The sequence below is a fragment of the Sceloporus occidentalis genome, unplaced genomic scaffold, assembly GCF_023333645.1.
Source record: "Sceloporus occidentalis isolate IW3139 unplaced genomic scaffold, rSceOcc1.0.p SCAF_26, whole genome shotgun sequence".
NCBI lineage: Eukaryota > Metazoa > Chordata > Lepidosauria > Squamata > Phrynosomatidae > Sceloporus > Sceloporus occidentalis.
The window spans coordinates 10,448,322-10,469,129 of NW_028317006.1; the positions used below are offsets into that span (position 1 = coordinate 10,448,322).

The 20,808-nt window shown below is 39.8% G+C and overlaps 1 protein-coding gene across 1 annotated transcript in view; it reads right to left on the reverse strand.

Annotated features, from left to right (window-relative positions):
• The window catches only part of LOC149300145 (tetraspanin-15-like), a 34,889-nt gene extending 14,433 nt beyond the window's left edge, over positions 1-20,456 (reverse strand). Inside the window, exons 1-5 of the mRNA XM_089485573.1 lie at positions 20,433-20,456; positions 17,911-18,096; positions 10,704-10,778; positions 5,610-5,705; positions 4,203-4,319 (exon numbers count right to left, since the gene is read on the reverse strand). Of these exons, the coding sequence (XP_089341699.1) occupies positions 4,203-4,319; positions 5,610-5,705; positions 10,704-10,778; positions 17,911-18,096; positions 20,433-20,456 (498 nt within the window). The remainder of the gene's footprint in view (positions 1-4,202; positions 4,320-5,609; positions 5,706-10,703; positions 10,779-17,910; positions 18,097-20,432) is intronic.
• Positions 20,457-20,808: the final 352 nt, after the last annotated feature.

Here is a 20,808-nt window from a genome sequence, read left to right on the forward strand (position 1 = left end):
TCCCTTTTGTCCTACCTACCCCTTCTCACTCCCTTCTCCCTATCTACCCCCTATCCCCCCGTCTCACTCCCTTCTCCCTATCTACCCCCTTCTAACTATCTACCCTCTCCCCCTTTGAAGTTCACTTACCTTTCAGGAGTCCTGCGGTGGGGGTGCAAGGCCTCTGTCTCCCAGCTCTGTCACTGTATGGAACAGTATAGAGTGATGGGAGTTATGATGTACTAGAGCATAATTATATAATGAAAAATACATTGGAAATGGTACAGCATAACACCCATCACTCTCACACACTTACCAATTCGCACATATACCAATCCACACATATACCAATCCACACACATACCAATCCACACACATACCAATCCACACATACACCAATCCAGACATACACCAATCCCGACATACACCAATCCACACATATACTAATCCACACATATACTAATCCACACATATACCAATCCACATATATACCAATCCACACACATACCAATCCACACACATACGAATCCACACATACACGAATCCAGACATATACCAATCCAGACATATACCAATCCACACATACCAATCCACACATACCAATCCACACATACACCAATCCACACATACACCAATCCACACATACACCAATCCACACATACACCAATCCACACATACCAATCCACACATACACCAATCCACTCATATACCAATCCACTCATATACCAATCCACTCATATACCAATCCACACATATACCAATCCACACATATACCAATCCACACATACTAATCCACACATACCACACATAGGAATGCTTTCCTACCTTTCCTCTTTTCTCCTTACAGCTTCTTTTGCTCCTCTTCTTCAGTTCTTCTGTCTTCTTCCGGTTCAGTGGGCGCGGCTTCAGTGTTGTGCGCCGGGATCTGACAACAAATCCCGGCGCACAGCAGCTGTTGCCGCACGGATCGCAAGGGAGCGATAAGGGTTGAACCCGGCTTAAAATCACTCAAGGGAGCCGGAGATCTGTTAAAGACCTCCGATACCGCTCCCTTGTGAGCCTGCTCCTCCAGCGGCGGACATTACTGTCCGTCTCTGGAGGAGTGCCGGCAAGTTGGCACTTTCTAAGTATTAACAAGTTGCTATATTTTAACATTATATCTGTAAAATAATAAGAGATTAGGGCTGAAACAACGAATCGATAAAATCGATAATAATCGATAACGGAAATCGTTGTCGACGATTTCCGTTATCGATTAATCGAGTGATCGATTAGTTGTTGGAGCACTCGGCTCCTTTTACTTACCTCCGCGAGCGTTCCCCGCTTCCGCTACACGCGCCTTCTTTTAGTTGCGGTTCGCTCTGTGCGAGTGGCTCCGTTCGCACAGAGCGGTTCGCTCTGTGCGAGTGGCTCCGTTCGCACAGAGCGGTTCGCTCTGTGCGAGTGGCTCCGTTCGCACAGAGCGGTTCGCTCTGTGCGAGTGGCTCCGTTCGCACAGAGCGGTTCGCTCTGTGCGAGTGGCTCCATTCGCACAGAGCGATTCGCGGGGGTGGGGGTGGGGTTTCAGGGGATGCAGGGCAGAGTGGGGGGGGGCAGGCCAGGGTAGGAGACTGAGTGCAGGGTGGGGGTGGGGATGCAGGGCAGGGTGTGAGTGTGGGGGCAGGGCAGGAGACTGGGTGCAGGGCAGAGTGGGGGTGGGGGTGCAGGGCAGAGTTGGAGACTGGGTGCAGGGCAGAGTGTGAGTGTGGGTGCAGAGCAGAGTGGGTGCAGGGTGTGAGTGTGGGGGCAGGGCAGAATGTGGGGGCAGGGCTGGGTGCAGGGCAGAGTTGGAGACTGGGTGCAGGGGTACAGTGCAAAGTGCCAGGGCTGGGTGCAAAGTGCCAGGGCTGGGTGCAAAGTGCCAGGGCTGGGTGCAAAGTGCTGGGTGCAAAGTGCCAGGGCTGGGTGCAAAGTGCCGGGTGCAAAGTGCCAGGGCTGGGTGCAAAGTGCCAGGGCTGGGTGCAAAGTGCCAGGGCTGGGTGCAAAGTGCTGGGTGCAAAGTGCTGGGTGCAAAGTGCCAGGGCTGGGTGCAAAGTGCCGGGTGCAAAGTGCTGGGTGCAAAGTGCCAGGGCTGGGTGCAAAGTGCCAGGGCTGGGTACAAAGTTCTGGGTGCAAAGTGCCAGGGCTGGGTGCAAAGTGCCAGGGCTGGGTGCAAAGTGCCAGGGCTGGGTGCAAAGTTCTGGGTGCAAAGTGCTGGGTGCAAAGTGCCAGGGCTGGGTGCAAAGTGCCGGGTGCAAAGTGCCAGGGCTGGGTGCAAAGTGCCAGGGCTGGGTGCAAAGTGCCAGGGCTGGGTGCAAAGTGCTGGGTGCAAAGTGCTGGGTGCAAAGTGCCAGGGCTGGGTGCAAAGTGCCGGGTGCAAAGTGCTGGGTGCAAAGTGCCAGGGCTGGGTGCAAAGTTCTGGGTGCAAAGTGCCAGGGCTGGGTGCAAAGTGCTGGGTGCAAAGTTCTGGGTGCAAAGTGCCAGGGCTGGGGCAAAGTGCCGGGTGCAAAGTGCCGGGTGCAAAGTGCCAGGGGTGGGGCAAAGTGCTGGGTGCAAAGTGCCAGGGCTGGGTGCAAAGTGCCGGGTGCAAAGTGCCGGGTGCAAAGTTTCTTGAACAGTAATAGTCCACCTCTTTTCAGAATGTTTGGGGTTATTTTGTTTCATAAATATTGTGTTTGGGTTTTTGTACTTTGAAAATATTGTTTTTTTATTACATCATAACAAAATAAGAATGTTAATGTAAATTTTAAGTTGTTTTTTAACATCCAGTTCATTAAATTATTTTAAATAAACAAAAAATTTGCATATTGTTTTTTTTTATCCGATTAATCGAAAAAATAATCGGCCAACTAATCGATTATTAAAATAATCGTTAGTTGCAGCCCTATAAGAGATAATTCTTTACTGGCACATATACTAAAAAAATTGTACTTCATTAACAATAATAGTTGTTTTAATACATCTTAAAAAAAATAATTCCAAGATCATGATAAAAACACACTGTTTGAAGGGTCCCCGCATCATGTTTCTTCCTTATTTTCTGCATAGTGTTGTTTCTTGAGAAAGCTGATTTATTAAATACAGTAATGTAAATAAAATATTTTTTTTCCTGGTCACACTTCAGTGATTATTGAAATGAGATTTCCTTGTATCTGTTTTTCAGACATGAATCTCCAATAAACTCTTTTCATGGAGTCCTAATATGGGCTTCTTTCTCCCTGTTTTTCGTTTGCCATTTTCATAATTTGATAATATAGTTACTGATTATTAAAACATGAAAACAAGTCTCAAAGGACTCTCTTAGGACTCTTCTAGATGCTTGAGTTTCAGAAACACATAACCCCTTCCAGTCTGGAGTACCAGTGTGCTATAGACGATTGCTGCAATGTCTCAGCAATTACCGATTAATGGCCTGGATTCTATTATTGGAGGTCAATCCCATACTCCACAACATTTCAGGTGTCCAAATCGGACAGCTGTGTTGGAGAGTGTGGCATGAGCCCTTGTGGGACATGACCAGCCCCGTAAGTGGATAGGATACTTCCAACTATCCCATGCTCCCTACTGCCCAACCAAACAGGACTTGGTCAAAAATCGATCAAAACTATGCCATGAATATCAGTACAGTTGGGAGGTATGAAATCCTAAACACTGTCACTAAAGAAAAACCTCTGTGAGTTGCTTGCACATACACAGTACTCCCAGTGGCACTGCCTGCTAAAAGGTAGGCAGCAGCCATTGCTATGCTAAAGGAGTATGCTCATTCTTACTTAGACTGATATTTAAAATTTTGAGAACGTCCTTGCCAAAAATGGCAAATCTTTGTGTATGAAATATAACCACCACTTACCATCTGATGTATGTTTGTTTAAGTAGTTAAATAAACAATCTCTCTAACATCTGCACACCATTGGTTTAACCTCCCTTTTATTTGATGGCTGTAATTGCCAAAATACATGAATGCTTTGTGTGAATATGTTGCGCTTACTAGTCACAAACTTGGTGCGTAGGCATTTGGTCTTTTTGGACATTTGGTACGGATATAATTTTCTATGCTGGGAAAATAAAAGGTATCAACTTTGACTAAAGACTCTAGCCTAAGGAGTGCATTAAATAGTCTACCTGTAGCTTGTCATGTACCATAACACTCTCTGTTGCCCAAATCAGCTTGGTCTAAAAAATGAAAATATGCATTTTATCCTTACTGTTCCAGTTATACAGCAGGTATACGGCACTCCGCAGGAGAGGGGTCCCGTGCCGTTGCAGGAATGGTACTGATTCACCCTCCAGTCGCTGAACTCATCACCTCCGCAACATGAGAACTGCACGAAGAAAATGGTACACTATGTCATAAGGCCAGTTGGATTCAGTATGCCAGCAAGTGCTTCTAAAAGTGCACCATTATACACACACACATATCTATATCACTTAAGAGTGGATAATATAAGAGACCATCTGAACGTTATCTGCAACTGGCCTTAACACAGTTTATATGTATGAGATTCAGTGCTGACACTTGGTAAGATCAGCAGCCCAACCAATTTTAGGGATTATTTATTTCAATACATTTCCAGCATTACACTGGAATAATCACTTGACTTTAAAGCGACACACCAGCCAGCATGTGCACTTTAATACCCCCTTTGCATTTGCCTCTTTACCCCCCCCACCGGAAAACACACGATAGACCGATAAAGACTTATTTTGGGAGTCAGCATCTTGAGTATTTACAGAGTAAATTGTATATGCTGTCTGTTTTCATGGGGCTGTATGAGACAATAAATTGTTGTTTAACACTTTTTGGCAACACTAAAAGCATAATTAAGCATAATTAATTTTGCTTTACAAAAAAAATTATCAGTTTGAGGCAGATTAAGCCTTAATTATTCTGTGTTTCTACACATATTCACACACATTTACAGTATATATCTATATATACACACATACAGATCTCTCTCTCCTTCTATATTCTCTCTCTCTCTTAACCTGTTTCTATCTCCCTCACTTTCCTCTTTCTTTATAGCTCTCCGGTGACACACAACACCACCCTGCTATCCCCACAACACTACCTGGTAGAGCTGTACTGTCAGATTTGTACAGAATTCAATTTTAACAAGTTTTTTCTAATTCATGTACTTTTACAAATATCTGAAAGCGAGGAGGAACCCCTAAAGAAGGAAGCAAAAACTAAGCATTGAGATGTAAGTTAATGTTCCTTCCTCAATGAAAATATTTTGTTTTGAAACAAAAAAAAAAAACCTCCAAACTTTCTCCAACCTGAAAGCTCAGAAAACTCTCTGCACACAACACTAGGATGCGACCCCTCCCATACACAAAACAATCTGACAATAATACTTCTTTTTGCACAAACACCATCATCGAGCAGCCCCACTATTTCCCGCACACAGTGTGATCTGCAGCCCCCTACTCTGAAATAGAGAGAGAGAGAAGAAAAGAGAGAGGAGAATTTAGGGAAAGAGGGAGAAACGAGGGGGCAAAACATGGCTTCAGGACTGCTTGCATTCTCCAACATACTGCTAAAGTAGCCAGGCTGAACTATATAAACATAGGAAAGCACAAAAAGGAGACAATCCGAGTACATATGTACCAACCTTTTCTTGCACAAAATCTAGTATATTCTTGAAGTCCAAATCATCATAATACTGCCTGATTCCTACCAGGATATTTGCATGTGCGAACTTTTTCATCTGCAAAAATGAAAACAGTTATTTTAGCGTATTTAATGAACAAAACTATTTGCAACCAAATACATTTGTTTAGAACCAGCGATCGAATCTATAGCAATGTTAGAACAAGAGGTCATATTATATAAAACTAAAGGGTCAGAGGTTTAGATGAAATGTAAGGAAGTTTTACTGTACTGAGATAAATGGAACGGCCTCCCATCACCAGTAAGGTAAACATTAATGAGATAGGCATGAAACTATCCTGAATCTAAGATAAGATCAAGGACTGATTGAGAACTTTGTCTTACTTCAGGAAAAATGGGCAGACTAGATGGCCGAATGGCTCTTATCTGCTGTTTCTACGTTACATTTTCATCTATCATGGATTTATTTAGCTGGTTTACAATATTATAGAATTCTACAGACTTATTATAAATTATATGTTCAAAATATATGTTCAAAATAAATACATCAATGAATGTTTATACTTCAAAATATCATCCAGATATTGGGTACTAACATATAAGCTGTCCTATTAACCGATGTAAAACAACAGAGGCTGTTACACTCAAAAAAATCATTTCTGCATACAGAATAATATATTCTTGAAAGGCAAATTATAAAATAATTTTAAAGGAGGAAGCCTAAATGAGATAAATGGGACAGATGTATTATTCTAACTCTAATAAATACATTTGGATTTGTATGCAGTAAAAAAATGGATTCCAATTTGCATCTAACATGTAAAACCATAATCTCGGATGAAAATGGACCACCCTTTGGCCAATGGAAGTGTTGGGAGGTGTGTAAAAAACAAAACAAAAAACATAGTAACATTTGTGATATTTAAATATGCAGGTAAATGAGGATTGTGTCTGCATTTGCCAACCCACTTAAATGAATAATTATACAGCTAGGCATTAACTCACGGCAATGTAATCCAATCACAATTTGTTGAATTTGGTAATTGTATTTTTTTTTTCATATAAATAAATAACCATAAATAAAATTATGTGCTGTATGGTTAAAAAGATGGCCCTTTCCTATATATAAGCATGTCTTAGAGTAAGTTATTAAGGTATTATGTTGCTGGTGGCATGGATCTCTGTTACACTAAGACAAATCTTACTCTAATTTACTTTAGAAACAAGCTGAATAATACTATTTTTGTGTGCAAAATAAAAGCATTACAATGTTTATTTAGGAAAACTGGATTGCCTTTAGCAAAAAATGGAAACAGCATTGATCAAATATAAATTATCCCAAAAATGGAAACTCTATATCAAAACATGTAACCCAAACCTTTTCCAACAATAACACAAACCCATTTTAAAAAACTTTACAAAAAATATTCCTACTATTCTATTAGCTAACATGATGCCATTGTGGAAAGTAAATCAGTTGTCCAAAAGTGAATGGACCAAAAATGAAACTAAACATTTTTCGAATCCTTTGGTCTGTTATTCAGAATATATCAACGATTCTCCTTAAAACTTTTCAAACTGATCTCCTCACTAAAAAAAACAACAGGAGTTTGCCAAGCTTTTTGTTTCGTCAAGGGAGAAAGAGAGAGACGGAGCACAACATGGCTGCTGTATTAATTTGTGAATAAGAAATGAGCTGGGTGTTTCTGCAAGATCAATAATGTAAAATGTTTAGTCAACAAAGCAGAGCTTACTAAATCTGTGCCCAATTCCATGGGGTTTTAATACATGGTCGCTCTCCACAAAAAGCCTGGACTATAAATTCCCTAACAGACAACTTCACGGATGCCAAATATTGAACCCATTATTACTTTATTAAAAATCCTTTGAATACAGTACTTCTAAAAAAACCCAAAACATTTTAACAGTATAGTTAATCATAATAGTTTGCTTTGTGATTTGCATGGCAATCATTTTTATAGTTAATTTGACTATTTTTATTTACAATCGGCTTAAGTGAATCGTTACAGCCTGGTTACAGGAAATGGTTATTATTAACTATATTAAAAAACCCAGAAAGTCAATTTTAGGGTGAGTTGCTAGGTTATCCACCAGTATTTTTATTAAATACCCAGTACAGCTGGTTTACTTCTCCTGAGAGAGTTAAGTTAAAAATAGCCAGATTCTGTGCTGTATAAATTGCGAAAAACATATGTGGGATTTTTAGTGTCTGATTCTAGATATAATCGCAAGCCTCAGGGTGAGTGGCATTTGTCCCAGCTCCTGGCTTTATCTAGATTTTAATATTTCACTCTACCTCTTGTTATTGTACCGACAGGCACACACAAAATAGGATTTTATTGTTTTTTGTTTTTTTTTTTAACATTTTCCACAACGTACAGAATAACTATACACGGAAGGGTGGTATTTTAATAGTGACAGAAATGTTATATCTACAGAAATACAATGGCAAGCAGGCCCAGTAAAAAGTAAAAAGTAAAAGGGTGATTCACAGGAGGTGCTCAGCCCTTCGAGCTTGAAGAACCTGTCAGTATTGGCCCTTTATAATGAATAGGGAAGACAAAGTCTTCTGACAATTCTTCCTTCGGTGAATAGAGCCCCTTGTCCTGTCATAATAATTAAAGCGGTCTTTTTTGGGGCTGAGCATACTATGATGCCGAGTACCTGAGTTAACCTACTCCATGGTGCCGGAAGGATTAATAAAGAATCCTCTGACCAAACTCTACCAAGAACTCTTCTCAATAACTCTCAAAAATACTCTGTAAAAGTAGTAATCATCACTGTTCATGATACGTTTTTCGCTACCATAGAGGCATTCCCTTAAATGTTTCCAATAAACTCTTTGTTCAGCTCAGTAGTTGCTTGTATAATTTATTAAAGGCTGTTAAAATGTCTATCTGTACCCGCTACCATAGCCTCCCTTTTAAATATTTGCCTATAATAGTTGCCCTAAATCACCTCAACTGCTCATTTAAAACGCCACTTGTATATAGCTTCGTTGCCAACCTGACTACCTAACCGCCAACAACTAGACCTCCTGTAAGTAATCCTATAAAATCTCTCTATAAACTTGTACCAAGGTTGCACTCTAGCTTTTGCACCAACCACACTGGGCATATCCCAGAGTGTCCCTTTAACTCCTGTCTCGTATTATAATACCTCACCTCAGCCTTGACCTTGCAAGTTCTTCCTTCAACCCCTACTTTATAACTGGATCCACAACTTCAACGTTCATTGCCATAGTCAGGGAGAGGAGTTACTTCATCCACCACGTTCCATCCCCTATAGTTTCTCGTGAGAGCGGCTTCTTTAGTACTCCCTCAGGCTTCCATATTTGTTATTACATTTTTATCTTTTGGTACCAATTTGTTACCAATCCTTTCTCTCATTCTCACTGAAACTTTCGAGCCGACGTGGGTTTGACGCCGGGATCTTTCATGCACTGTTAATAAGCGGCGCAAAAGGAAATTGTCTCTTCTGAAGAGGATCTCCAGGCACAATTCTTAATGTTTAACGGCAAATCTGAAGGATGCTGGAAATGACAACTTTATGATTCACACACTCTTAACAAAATAGCAATTAACCCCTCAGGTCTTTATGCAAAAATAGCACAGCACTCGATACAACAGTTACAGACTTTAAATCCTTCATTGCCAGTAAGAAGCATCAAAGAAAATTCACATAAAAGGGATTTATAAATATATCCACCGTATATGTTAGGAACAGATATGTGCGACAATACAAGTCAAGCTGCTGAGTTGAAGAATGGCTCGTGAAATGTCCTAATTCATGTTTTATTTAAATAAAATGATATATAAAAGCTCCAGTAGTTAACCATCAGGAGGACGTGGCTAACAATACTGCTGTGAATAAAGAAAAGTAAAAGGAAATTAACAATTAGTTTTATGAAGCTGTGTGGGGTTCCTGTATAAAAACTGATACCTTTAGATTAAAGGCATTGTTCCACTTCTTTTGCCAAACTGAACACTGTATAAACTGATTTTATTGCTTCTTTCACTTAATGAGGGGTCGGATCAGGACACAGAAGATATAAGTTATGCGTGTATATCCAGAATGCCACTGAAATTGGTTCTGCTGAAGTGATAAGATTCTAGGCTTTTAGTGCAAATATCTTTAAATCAATTAATACACAAGTGGGTTTCTATACATGCCTTTTATAATGAGGATAGCATTTGCATAAGTGATGCATCCACTTTAAAAGCAAAACAGCCAAAAGGTACATTTTACATAGTTACATAGGCTAAAAAAAGACATGCGTCCATCAAGTTCAGCCTTTCCCATATCTGTTAATTTCTTGCTGTTGATCCAAAAGAAGGCAAAAAAAAAACCCAGTTGTGGCTCTTTACAATTTTGCACAAACTAGGGGGAAAAAAAATTCTTCTTGACCCCAGAATGATCTCTCCTTGGATCAAGAAGCTGTTTCCCCATAATTTAAACATTATATCCCTGAATATTATGTTTTTGCAAGTATCCATCCAGTTGCTGTTTAAACGTCTGTACAGACTCTGATAAAACTACCTCTGCAGGCAGAGAATTCCACATCCTTATTGTCCTTACTGTAAAAAACCCTTTCCTCTGACTAAATCTCCTTTCTTCCAGTCTAAGCGCATGACCACGTGTCCTATGCATAGTCCTGTTTATGAAGAGATTTCCACATAATGGTTTGTATAATTTTTTTACTATTTGTCAAGATGTGAAATGTATACGCAACAACTTTGTTATTTTGCATTGCTTTGACAAGTTATATTGGACCTGTGACATATTGTGATGTCACTAAGATACTGGGCATCCAACCCTGTCCCAGGCACCAAAAGCCCCAGTTACAGTTCTGAGTTAAAATTTAGAAAAACATAACCCACAAATATTCAAATTGTTCTGATTTATACTTTTCTGTATGCAATGAAGGAAGAATTAAAAAGAAATTGCATAAAAACAGCTTATAGAAAATGAATGCTATCCTGTTACTATAAAAACGTGGCATCTTAAACCCAAAACAACTATAAGGTTTATAGTTTGTCACCTAATGGCAGATTTCAAGTTATAGGATGATTACCTGATCTTCAAACACCAGCTCGATAATAATTAGCAGTACCTCGATGCCGAAGATGACAACAAGAACCCAGAAGAACTGAAATTAAACAGAGGCATGCAGTCAGAGCAGTGAGAGGGTCAACATTAATCAGTGGTAAGTTAATTATACAGTAAAGCAGAGGATTCTCCAACACGGCACTGAAAGAAAAACCATACCATTTACATGTGCAGAAGCAATTATAGCACTCGGAAACAAACGAGAAACCCATTGCGTTGCTACATGTTCAGCCATGAAGACATTTAAGACATATACACATAAATAGATATATATAGAGAAAATAAATAGAGGTGGGTAAATCAGCTGACTGGTCGTAGAGACGAGGAGCTAATCAAGGAAGAGCAGGAAGCTTGATATAACTGTTCTCCTACATTCTTCACCCAGATCTCAAGATTGTAAGCTTGCGAGCCGGGCTCTCTCCACCTAATGTATCGGTTTGTCTTAGTCTGTCAATTCTCTTCTTGTCATACCCCTTGAATATATGTATTGTAGATTGTTGGCATACCAGCTCGCCTTCATTTACCAATTAACAGTATAAAATGGCACCTAAACCACTGTAAATGCAGCAAGGTTTATTCAATAAACAGTGAATTGGGATAAAACTGAACTATGCATTACGAGGGGCCAACCCAATGATTTTCTCCCTGCAGAAAGTACAATGAGATGTTTTTTGCCATCTTACTCATTCTCCTTCTGCCTTTAAAGCAGACTACAGATATCATATTAAAAATCAAGGTAGCGGCAACATAGTTATTGTGAAACTTTTTTTTTTATTAGGTCAGCAAATCCAAAGTAATAAAAGGCAGCTAGTCAGCTTCTTTTAGAAGTATGTTCTTCATACTTGCATTTTATGTATTTTTTGATTACTTAATTGTACCCCGCTCACAAAATAGTTTAAGAAATTTGATTAGGAATATAGCAGAGAACCAACGTAATTGTATTACAGGACAGCGCAGACTCCGTGTCCCCATTGATCTGTGTTGTACGCACCACAGAAGTTTTATTTGATGGAACAACTAATTGATCTGTTTATAGAGATAGAGGATCTGTTGGATGGTATACATGCCAGTGCATTCTATCTGAGTGTTCAGTATTTAATAACAATGCATTTTAATATCTCTACAGTTATGGGCAAGAACACTGTGCTGAAAGCAGTAAATGTAACCTAGAATAACAATGTGTATGCTAAAATAGGCATTATAAACACATGGTGCAGTTTAAAGGGGATCTATAACATCTAATTTTTCTAGCAAGTTTGTTTATTAAAACTTAATATAAACTGTATACTACAGTATGGCATATTTGCTTGTGATTGGGAGCATGACCTACCTGCCCCAATCATACCAATGGCAGGGCTTTGGAAAAGAGTTCATCCCATTCATCCACTTCCTCTACCCCTGACTGACCCCCTTTAGTGGAATGTATTGATAGGATGAAGCAGGGCCTGCCCAAGGCAAAATGCCGCCTGGGGCGAATTTTAAAATGCCGCCCCCCCATTATCTACCCTTCCTCTCCCTCCGTCCCTCCCTATTATCTATCCTTAAACCCCCCCTTGTACTTACCTTTCAGCAGTCCTGCGGCGAGTCTCCCTGTTCGGTCTCGGTGCCGGCTTCAGGGGCATGAATATGTCTCTCCATTACTCCATCCCTCCGTCTATCACCTCAATTTTTTTTAATTTTTTTTTAAATACTTACTTTTTCTGCTTCCACTGACGTGCTCTTCTCCCTCAAGATCTTCTCCTTGTCACGCGGTGACGGGCAACTGCTCTGCGTGAGCCTGCCCGCTTGAGCGTCATGGCGCATCTTCAAGGGGGTGGAACGAAGAGCCGAACCGATCGGCACGCAGGCAAGATTTTCAATAATAGCCGCATCGGATGACAAAAACGCGGCACTTCAAAAAAAAAAAGTGCCGCCTGGGGCAATTGCCTCAGTCTGCTCCATTATAGGGCCGGCCCTGGGGTGAAGGATGCTGGAAGCTTCTTCTTTTCATTGTTTGAGCTGCAAAAGGCATTACCAGCTGCCACCCAAAATGGACAATACATGATCCCTGCATGTTAGCAGGGATCAGACAATTTCACTGCCTGACAGTCGGCTAATCTAATAACCTTTTCTGCTTTACTTTCTGTAGACTACCTTGAGTGAGAGGCAGTCACCTGCACCAGGGAACCATGGAACTCTACACGTTAGATGAAGATTGGAGGTGAATGTCCTCATGATGTATCATGCCGTCACTAGAAGATTTTAGGCGACACGTTTTATAATGACTTGGTACATCATGAAGGTGGTAAATATGTACAGGGTAGGCATGAGGCGATCATCAGCCAAGACTAAGGACCAACAAAAAAAAGGCTTGAGGTTTTTACAGCAGGAAGAACGGGTAGACTAGGTAGGCCAATTGAGTCTCATCTGCCATCAACTTCTATAGTGAAGAAGGAGGCTGCATCAGTCTGGGATATAATACTGGCAGTTGTATTCTACTGATTTAAAACAATAAAATTAAATAACCTATGGCATTTACATTTTGATCACGTACAAAATATTCCAATTATGGCTTCTAAAAATGGAATGGCGCATTTTATTCACTGAAATTAATTCATCTTGTACCTTCTGTTAGTTTGCAAAATGCTGTCATGTTATACGAGTATCTGATTCATTGTCTTGCGTTGACCTCTGCCCATTCTATAGCTATCCCTGTGTAAGTGTAGGGAATAGAGGACTCTTGTCTATTAGAGTGGCGCTGCTTTGCACCGCAAGATGACAAGTATCATAATTAAAATGCAATCAATCCACTGGCCTGTAAAAAGACAACATGTCAGAAAACTTCACAGCCTGTCGCTGCCTGTCCATGCATTTGCTTATTATCTGATCACATAACAGAGGTAGCATATATGTGCAAGACTCCCTTGTGTCTTTCAACAGAGCTCCACCAACATCGTGTTCCAATATTGGAATTAACCTCTGTGCTTCTAGTAAATGAGAAAGAATGGAACACGGATGTATCTTTTCCCTGCCACTCCAATGATAAATTAGGCTATTAAAGCCAGAAATGGAAAGGAAATATTTGTCATGGGTAATAGATTTTCTTAACTCAAGTGGTTTATTTGTAACACTCACTATAAAATCAACCATACTACAATATATTAGTAGTATTTTACTATTTTTTTTCTTAACTGGTCAAAAGACAGTGCCCATTGTAGTAAGTTAATGTTCTGTTGTAAATGACTTGCTAATTCAGGGGTGAGCCTAGGGTTAGCAAGTACCACACACATTTACACACAGTTTAAACATACTAACACCCAAACACACTAACACTATACATTAACATACAAATTCACGTTAACATCCTCATACATTAACACACACTCACTCAAACTGACATCTTATGTTACCACTCTGTAACACCATACTCACACTAACATCCACACTTTAACACCATATGCAGTCCAAAAGGTAAATGAGACAGGCACTTTTTCACTCCTCATGTTGATGGCAGACGAGCACCCTGCTGGTGACCAATAGAGTCGCGAGTACCGACTTTTAAAATCCTAATGGATATACATAGGACCACTGAGAACATTTTTCTGTCAAACTGTGAGTGGATGGCTCAGGACAAGGTGCTCCAGCAACTAAAGAAAATTAATGTTAACAAAGCTCCGGGGCCTGACGGTATTCACCCACGAGTACTTAAGGAGCTGAGTCAGGAAATAAGTGAACCTCTGTTTCTAATCTTTCGGGATTCTTTTCTTTCAGGAATTGTACCAGAGGATTGGAGGAAGGCGAATGTGGTTCCTATTTTCAAAAAGGGTTCAAACTCTGTGCCCGGAAATTATAGACCTGTGAGCTTAACTTCTGTGGCTGGGAAAGTATTTGAAGGGCTGTTTAGGGATAATATTCAAGAATTCCTCGGGAAGAACAGTATTATTACCAAAAATCAGCATGGTTTTATGAAACATAGGTCCTGTCAAACTAATTTAATTGCATTCTATGAAGAAGTAAGTAGAAGTGTCGATCAGGGTGTTGCAGTGGATGTAATCTACTTGGATTTTGCCAAGGCGTTTGACACGGTTCCACACAATAGGTTAGTATTCAAACTGAAAGAAATTGGTCTAGATGCAAATTCTTGTTCTTGGGTAGAACATTGGCTTAGAGATAGAGAACAGAGAGTTGTTATAAATGGTAAATTTTCAAGCTGGTCAAAAGTGGTAAGTGGTGTCTGGGACCAATTTTATTCAACATATTTATAAATGACCTGGCAGTAGGCGTTGAAAGTCATGTTTCTGTGTTTGCAGATGACACTAAACTAGGTAAAGTTATACAGGGCGAGCAGGATATTACTGTGCTGCGGAGGGATCTAGATAGACTGGGGGACTGGGCACACAAATGGCAGATGAAATTCAATGTAGATAAATGTAAAGTTATGCACTTCGGGGTAGTGAATGCACAAGCAACCTACACCCTAAACGGTAGTGAATTAGGGGTAACGACAAATGAGAAGGATTTGGGAATTGTTATAGACAACAAACTAGGCAACAATGTGCAATGTCAGTCTGCGGTTGCTAAGGCCAGTAAGGTATTGTCGTGTATAAAAAGGGGCATCAAGTCGCGGGATAAAGATATAATTTTGCCTCTGTATAAATCAATGGCAAGGCCGCACCTTGAATATTCTGTGCAATTTTAGGCACCTATTCTAAAGAAGGATATCATAGCACTAGAAAGGGTGCAGAGGCGGGCTACAAAATTAATAAAAGGAATGGAGCACTATAATTATGAAGAAAGGTTAACTAATTTAAATCTGTTTAGTTTAGAAAAACGTCGCCTCAGAGGGGATATGATACCATTATAGAAATATATTCGGGGCCAATACAAACCATTGTGTGGAAATCTGTTGATAAACAGGACTATGCATAGGACACGTGGTCATGCGTTCAGACTGGAAGAAAGGAGATTTAGTCTAAGGCAGAGGAAAGGGTTTTTTATAGTAAGGACAATAAGGATGTGGAATTCTCTGCCTGCAGAGGTAGTTTTATCGGAGTCTGTACAGACGTTTAAACTGCAACTGGATGGATACCTGGAAAAACATAATATTCAGGGATATAATCTTTAATTATGGGGAAACAGCTTATTGATCCAAGGAGAAATCTGACTGCCATTTTGGGGTCAAGAAGGAATTTTTTTCCCTGGTTAGTGCAAAATTGGAAAGAGCGAAACCGGGGTTTTTTTTGCCTTCTTTTGGATCAACAGCAACAAATTAACAGATATAGGAAAGGCTGAACTTGATGGACGCATGTCTTTTTTCAGCCTATCTAACTATGTAACTAATGCAGCAACTTGTCTGGCAGATACCACTGGTCTCCCTTTTCTATCAATTAAATGTCCGTACAAGCGACTGTATTGGTCGTTCGTACGGACATTTAACTGATAGAGCAGGGAGACCAGTGGAATTTGCCGGACAAGTTACGGCACCAGGAGTTTAAAAGTCTGTACGAGCGATTCTATTGGTCGCCAGCAAAGGGGCTCGTCTGCCATCAGCCATTGGTTGATGGCAGAAGAGCCCCCTGCTGGTGACCATTAGAGTTATTCATACGGACATTTAAACTCCTGGCGCCAGAGCTGAAAACGAAGAAAAAACGAACACGAAGAATGTCTACGAATATTCGCCCGAACAGAAGACAGGAACAGGCCAATATTCCCGGAATACGAAGATTTTTTTTTTGCCAAAGAGGAGCACAAAGACGAACACGAAGAGCCCCCTGGTGCCTAAGTCTAGTTAATACTGTATGCATGAAGTTTAGTCTTCATTTTTAGTTGGGGTTGTCCTTTCCTGGTGGGCAGGTAGACATAATGTTTACGCATATCACAGCTGTGTGGTCCCTTTCCATTTTTATTTTGTTCCTTTTCCAAATGCAATGGAGGGGATTCTGCACAATATACTCACATGTGTTTTCCCCTTTACCCACCTCTAAGCTAAATGCCCTGCAGGAGATGTGTTTGGCTGAATGGATCTCCATACACGGGATATACATTGAGCTCTAGCGATGGTTCGTGGAATGCTGCAGGTAGGGCTCTCTTCAGACCCCCCGTGTACATGTTCGGAAAGTGCTTCTATTGATTTCTATTTTGCTATTTGTGATGCCCAAGTAAGAGCACAGGTTAATACTTTAAAGTATATTCAGTCTTTAAAGCTGAATGGGAGCATGATTCATAGGTAACTGAAGTGACCAAGACCAGTCACCTTCTGGCATTTATATCTGCTACGGTGCATTTAATGAACAGTAATAGAGTACAGGATACTGGGAACAACAAAAAAAATTCTTCTTTTAGAAATGTTTCTATCTGGATTTTATTCTTGTTGAATGTCACACAGTCTGGGTCATAGGTGGGCATATCGATGCTGTTAGCATCTTAGTTAAGATGCTAACAGCATCTTAGTTAAGATGCTAACAGCATCTTAGTTAAGATGCTGTTAGCATCTTAACTAAGCTTCTGCCATCACATTAAAACTCTTAAGGAATATCATTGAACTGAATTTCAAATTCTTTTCATTTTTAGCCTAAAAACCCACCAGTCGAATTTCCAGTGAGTAGCTCTAAATAATAATAGAAAGTTAGTTGTATTGAGAAGACTGCATCTGTATATACACAGCAAAACTCTCAAAATGCATCCAAACCTGTTTATAATCTTATGATTCACAACTGTTTTAAGTGAAAGTGTACAATAAGAGAGATTCTTACTTGTTCAAGCCTAAAACCGTGTCTGTGATTTGGGGACAAGGGACACTTCATTGTGGAGTGTAACTACTTGGTTACTGGAAGTCTGCAGTATACCGAGGGGACCATAGGAGATCGCTGGAACTATTGACAGTAGAGACCATCCGTCTCTACAGGGTCTGTCACATTTCAGATGGAGCATAATTAATATGCAGATAACAATGAACAATTTCGGTGGCTGTAAGGAAAGCTGTGCATGAATTTACCTCTACAGACAAGCAGGGATTATATTATAATTTAGGGTAGCTTCTATTGCAGGCACCATGTGTGCTCTCCCCTTTCTCCTGTTTTTTTTTTGTCACATACCGACCTCCCTGCTCCCCTCTCGTGTCCCAGTCTCTGCAGAGAGAGATCAGAGGAGACCAGAAAACAACTGAAGAAGGTATTGGCTATGTAACTACTTACAGTTTTTACAAGCAGTAAGTTGTCCCTCAAAGATCCCACCATCCCGATAAATGAGACCACAAACATCAGGATCCCCAGCAGCAGTAAGATGATAGCTGGTGCAAGAAAAATACCCTCAAGAGTTTGATGCCTCCTTCTCTCGCTTTCTGCATAAATGCCGATACATAGGATCAAGAGACCAATGAGCTGTGAAGAAAAAAATAGACCTCATTAGCTCCATTAGATAATTCTCAGGATATCTCCCCAGAATATGCATAAGTAATTTAGAGTATTCCTGTAGAAGAAGCTCATTGGGGTCAGTCCTTCATAAGGCAAGATGAAGCTGCTTAGGTGGCACAAGCCAGTGTGGTAAAAGGGGCAACACACACACACACTTTGCCTTTTATATTGTGCAAACTGTAACATAGATAGGCTCTTTCAATTATAGTGACCTGATTTACTCCATGAAACAAGGTCATCCCTCTTTACTAGGCAGCACCTGAGGAAAATAAATCCTGCCAGAACTGAATTAAGATCATTGATGCCTTGCAGTTCTATTTTTAATAAACACCCCTGACCAAAGGTGATATCTAATCTCTTTAGTTAACATACCTGAATGCACAGAGGACAAATGAGCGGTGTCACACAGGGCCATATTTAAAAAGTACAAACCTGGGTCAATATGCAGGAATCCTCCAAGGGTTGCTATGGTGATTGCCCTACATTATTTATTTATAAAATATGGAGCACAATAAAGAACAAATTAGAAATAATTTCAAATGCAACCAAAATGACACTAGATCTAAAATTAGTTAAGTCCTCTAACTACTGTATATTCTTAGGGACATAAGGATGAAACACAGTCACAGATAATGTCTTCACATCCTCTTAGCCTTTGGATGCAGTCAGGAATAAGTTAGTAAAGATTGGCAGGCAGTGTAATAAAAAAAAAAACATAACACCATACAGTACATTAAATATATCTGGAACAACATCTTGAACTAGCATAGGATTTCTAGCTGTCTGTACTATGGGGACTCTTTGCCAGTAGTAGATGAGTTTAGATAGAATGATGTGTTCTGCATAAAACCATCATTAAATACCTTATTTGATTTAGGAGAGTGGCAAGTTTCATTTGCAATTTAAATTTCAAAGAACGAAAAATTTCTTATGTTCTGGGTGATAAATTACCTGCAAATGGGTTGATCCCCCCCCCCCAGTTTTTACTTTCAGAATACATTTTACAAAAAAATATGGAAATGAAAATTGCAGACAAAAGTGAGAGTGAAAAAAAGATATGAGTGAAAAAAGGGACACTGTTATTTAAAGATCCTGCTCCATCTGTTCTACAGGATTTAACTAAGTGCAGCATTTGAAACGTAATTTCTGGTACGTGATCCTTTATGAAATGATTAACTTTGTCAAATGTTGTGCAAAATGTGTTTAATTTTGCTGGGAACACTCAATCCTCTCCTCCTTCCTCGACATCCCAAAGTCTTCCCTAACCATTCAGAATCCACAAAAGGGTCATGTTAAGAACTGCAAACCCTGGAGCAGTAATTAAAAGCGGAAGTATCACGTTTCCTAAATCCTACAATTTATAGCTCAATACACTAATTAAATCTATGTTATGGTGTTACAGATTAACAAGCAATATATACATATCTAAATCCAACCTAATGTATACAACTATAGGATCAACCATCTTAATTTACTCAAGAGATTATCTTAATTTCCATAAAAGCTGCTGATTTTTTCTCACTATTAAAGGGACAGTTTAATGTTTCTGACAGCCCAAGTGAAGAGTGCACATTGAAATTAGTTTATCTGAGGTAGTAGCTGCAACTCTGCATCTGCAGTTACCCTCCTCCTTTGTGGTCCGACAACTCTTGCCACCGATTGAAGCGCATAAATTACACTAGTATGGAGTACACAGGCTACTTTAAGCAGAGCCACTGCTTCAGAGATGTTGGAGGTGTTTTCACACTTTGCATCACAAATTACTTGTTTATCAACAACAAAAGCAGACCTTTATAGCCATGTTAATAGTTAAAAAAGTGCTTCCTCTTAAAATAGGTTTTAATAACAAAACCCTGCCATTTGGATTGCTTACTCATGGCTGTACACTCACTGGAAATACACTTAGCCATTCCATTTCAGCCTCTTGTCATGTGGGCAGGCAGATTCTCCATTATATCACTCCTCCCTCACAAAAGCTGTGACCAATATCACAGGATTCTACAAGCTTAGATATAAATCCGTTACTGTTAGTATATCTAGTTGTCCAGTGGGACTCAACACACAGTCTAGATTAAATATGCTATCTCATATTCCTGTGCATGCGTGCCTTCACTTAGAGTGGATGGCTAACAGGTTTTCATCCAGGCCTTTATTTTTTCTCTGGGATTTATTATTTCCATCTTTCATACTCTGTCCTATTTATTCTAGCTTTGAATGCTCACTAAAAATATAACTTTTTATAAAAACATACAATATAGCCTTTTGATACCTACAAGCAGCATTCTGAAATCAGTTCTCCTCACCTTTAAGATCACAAATCTCCCCATGCGATATTCACTACAATCAAAACATCCTCAACCAAGCAACCCCTGACCTTCAACTCCTAATAGACCGTTTGCTTGTAAGAGCCGAGTCCCTTTCTCTCACCAAGTGTTCATGTTATTGTTGATTTTAATAAATATTGTATATTTCAGTGCAACAACATGTATTATACAGTTATTATAATTAATACATTTTAGAAGTAGTTTTTTAAACTTAATATTTATTAACCTTTTAAGTAAAGATCCATAAAAAAAATGTTTGTTGCATTGCCTTTCAAATTGAATATTCCACCAGGAACTCAAGGAAACATCATAATGGTGGTATTAATGTCACGTAGTAAAAAAAATGTGGTCCTAT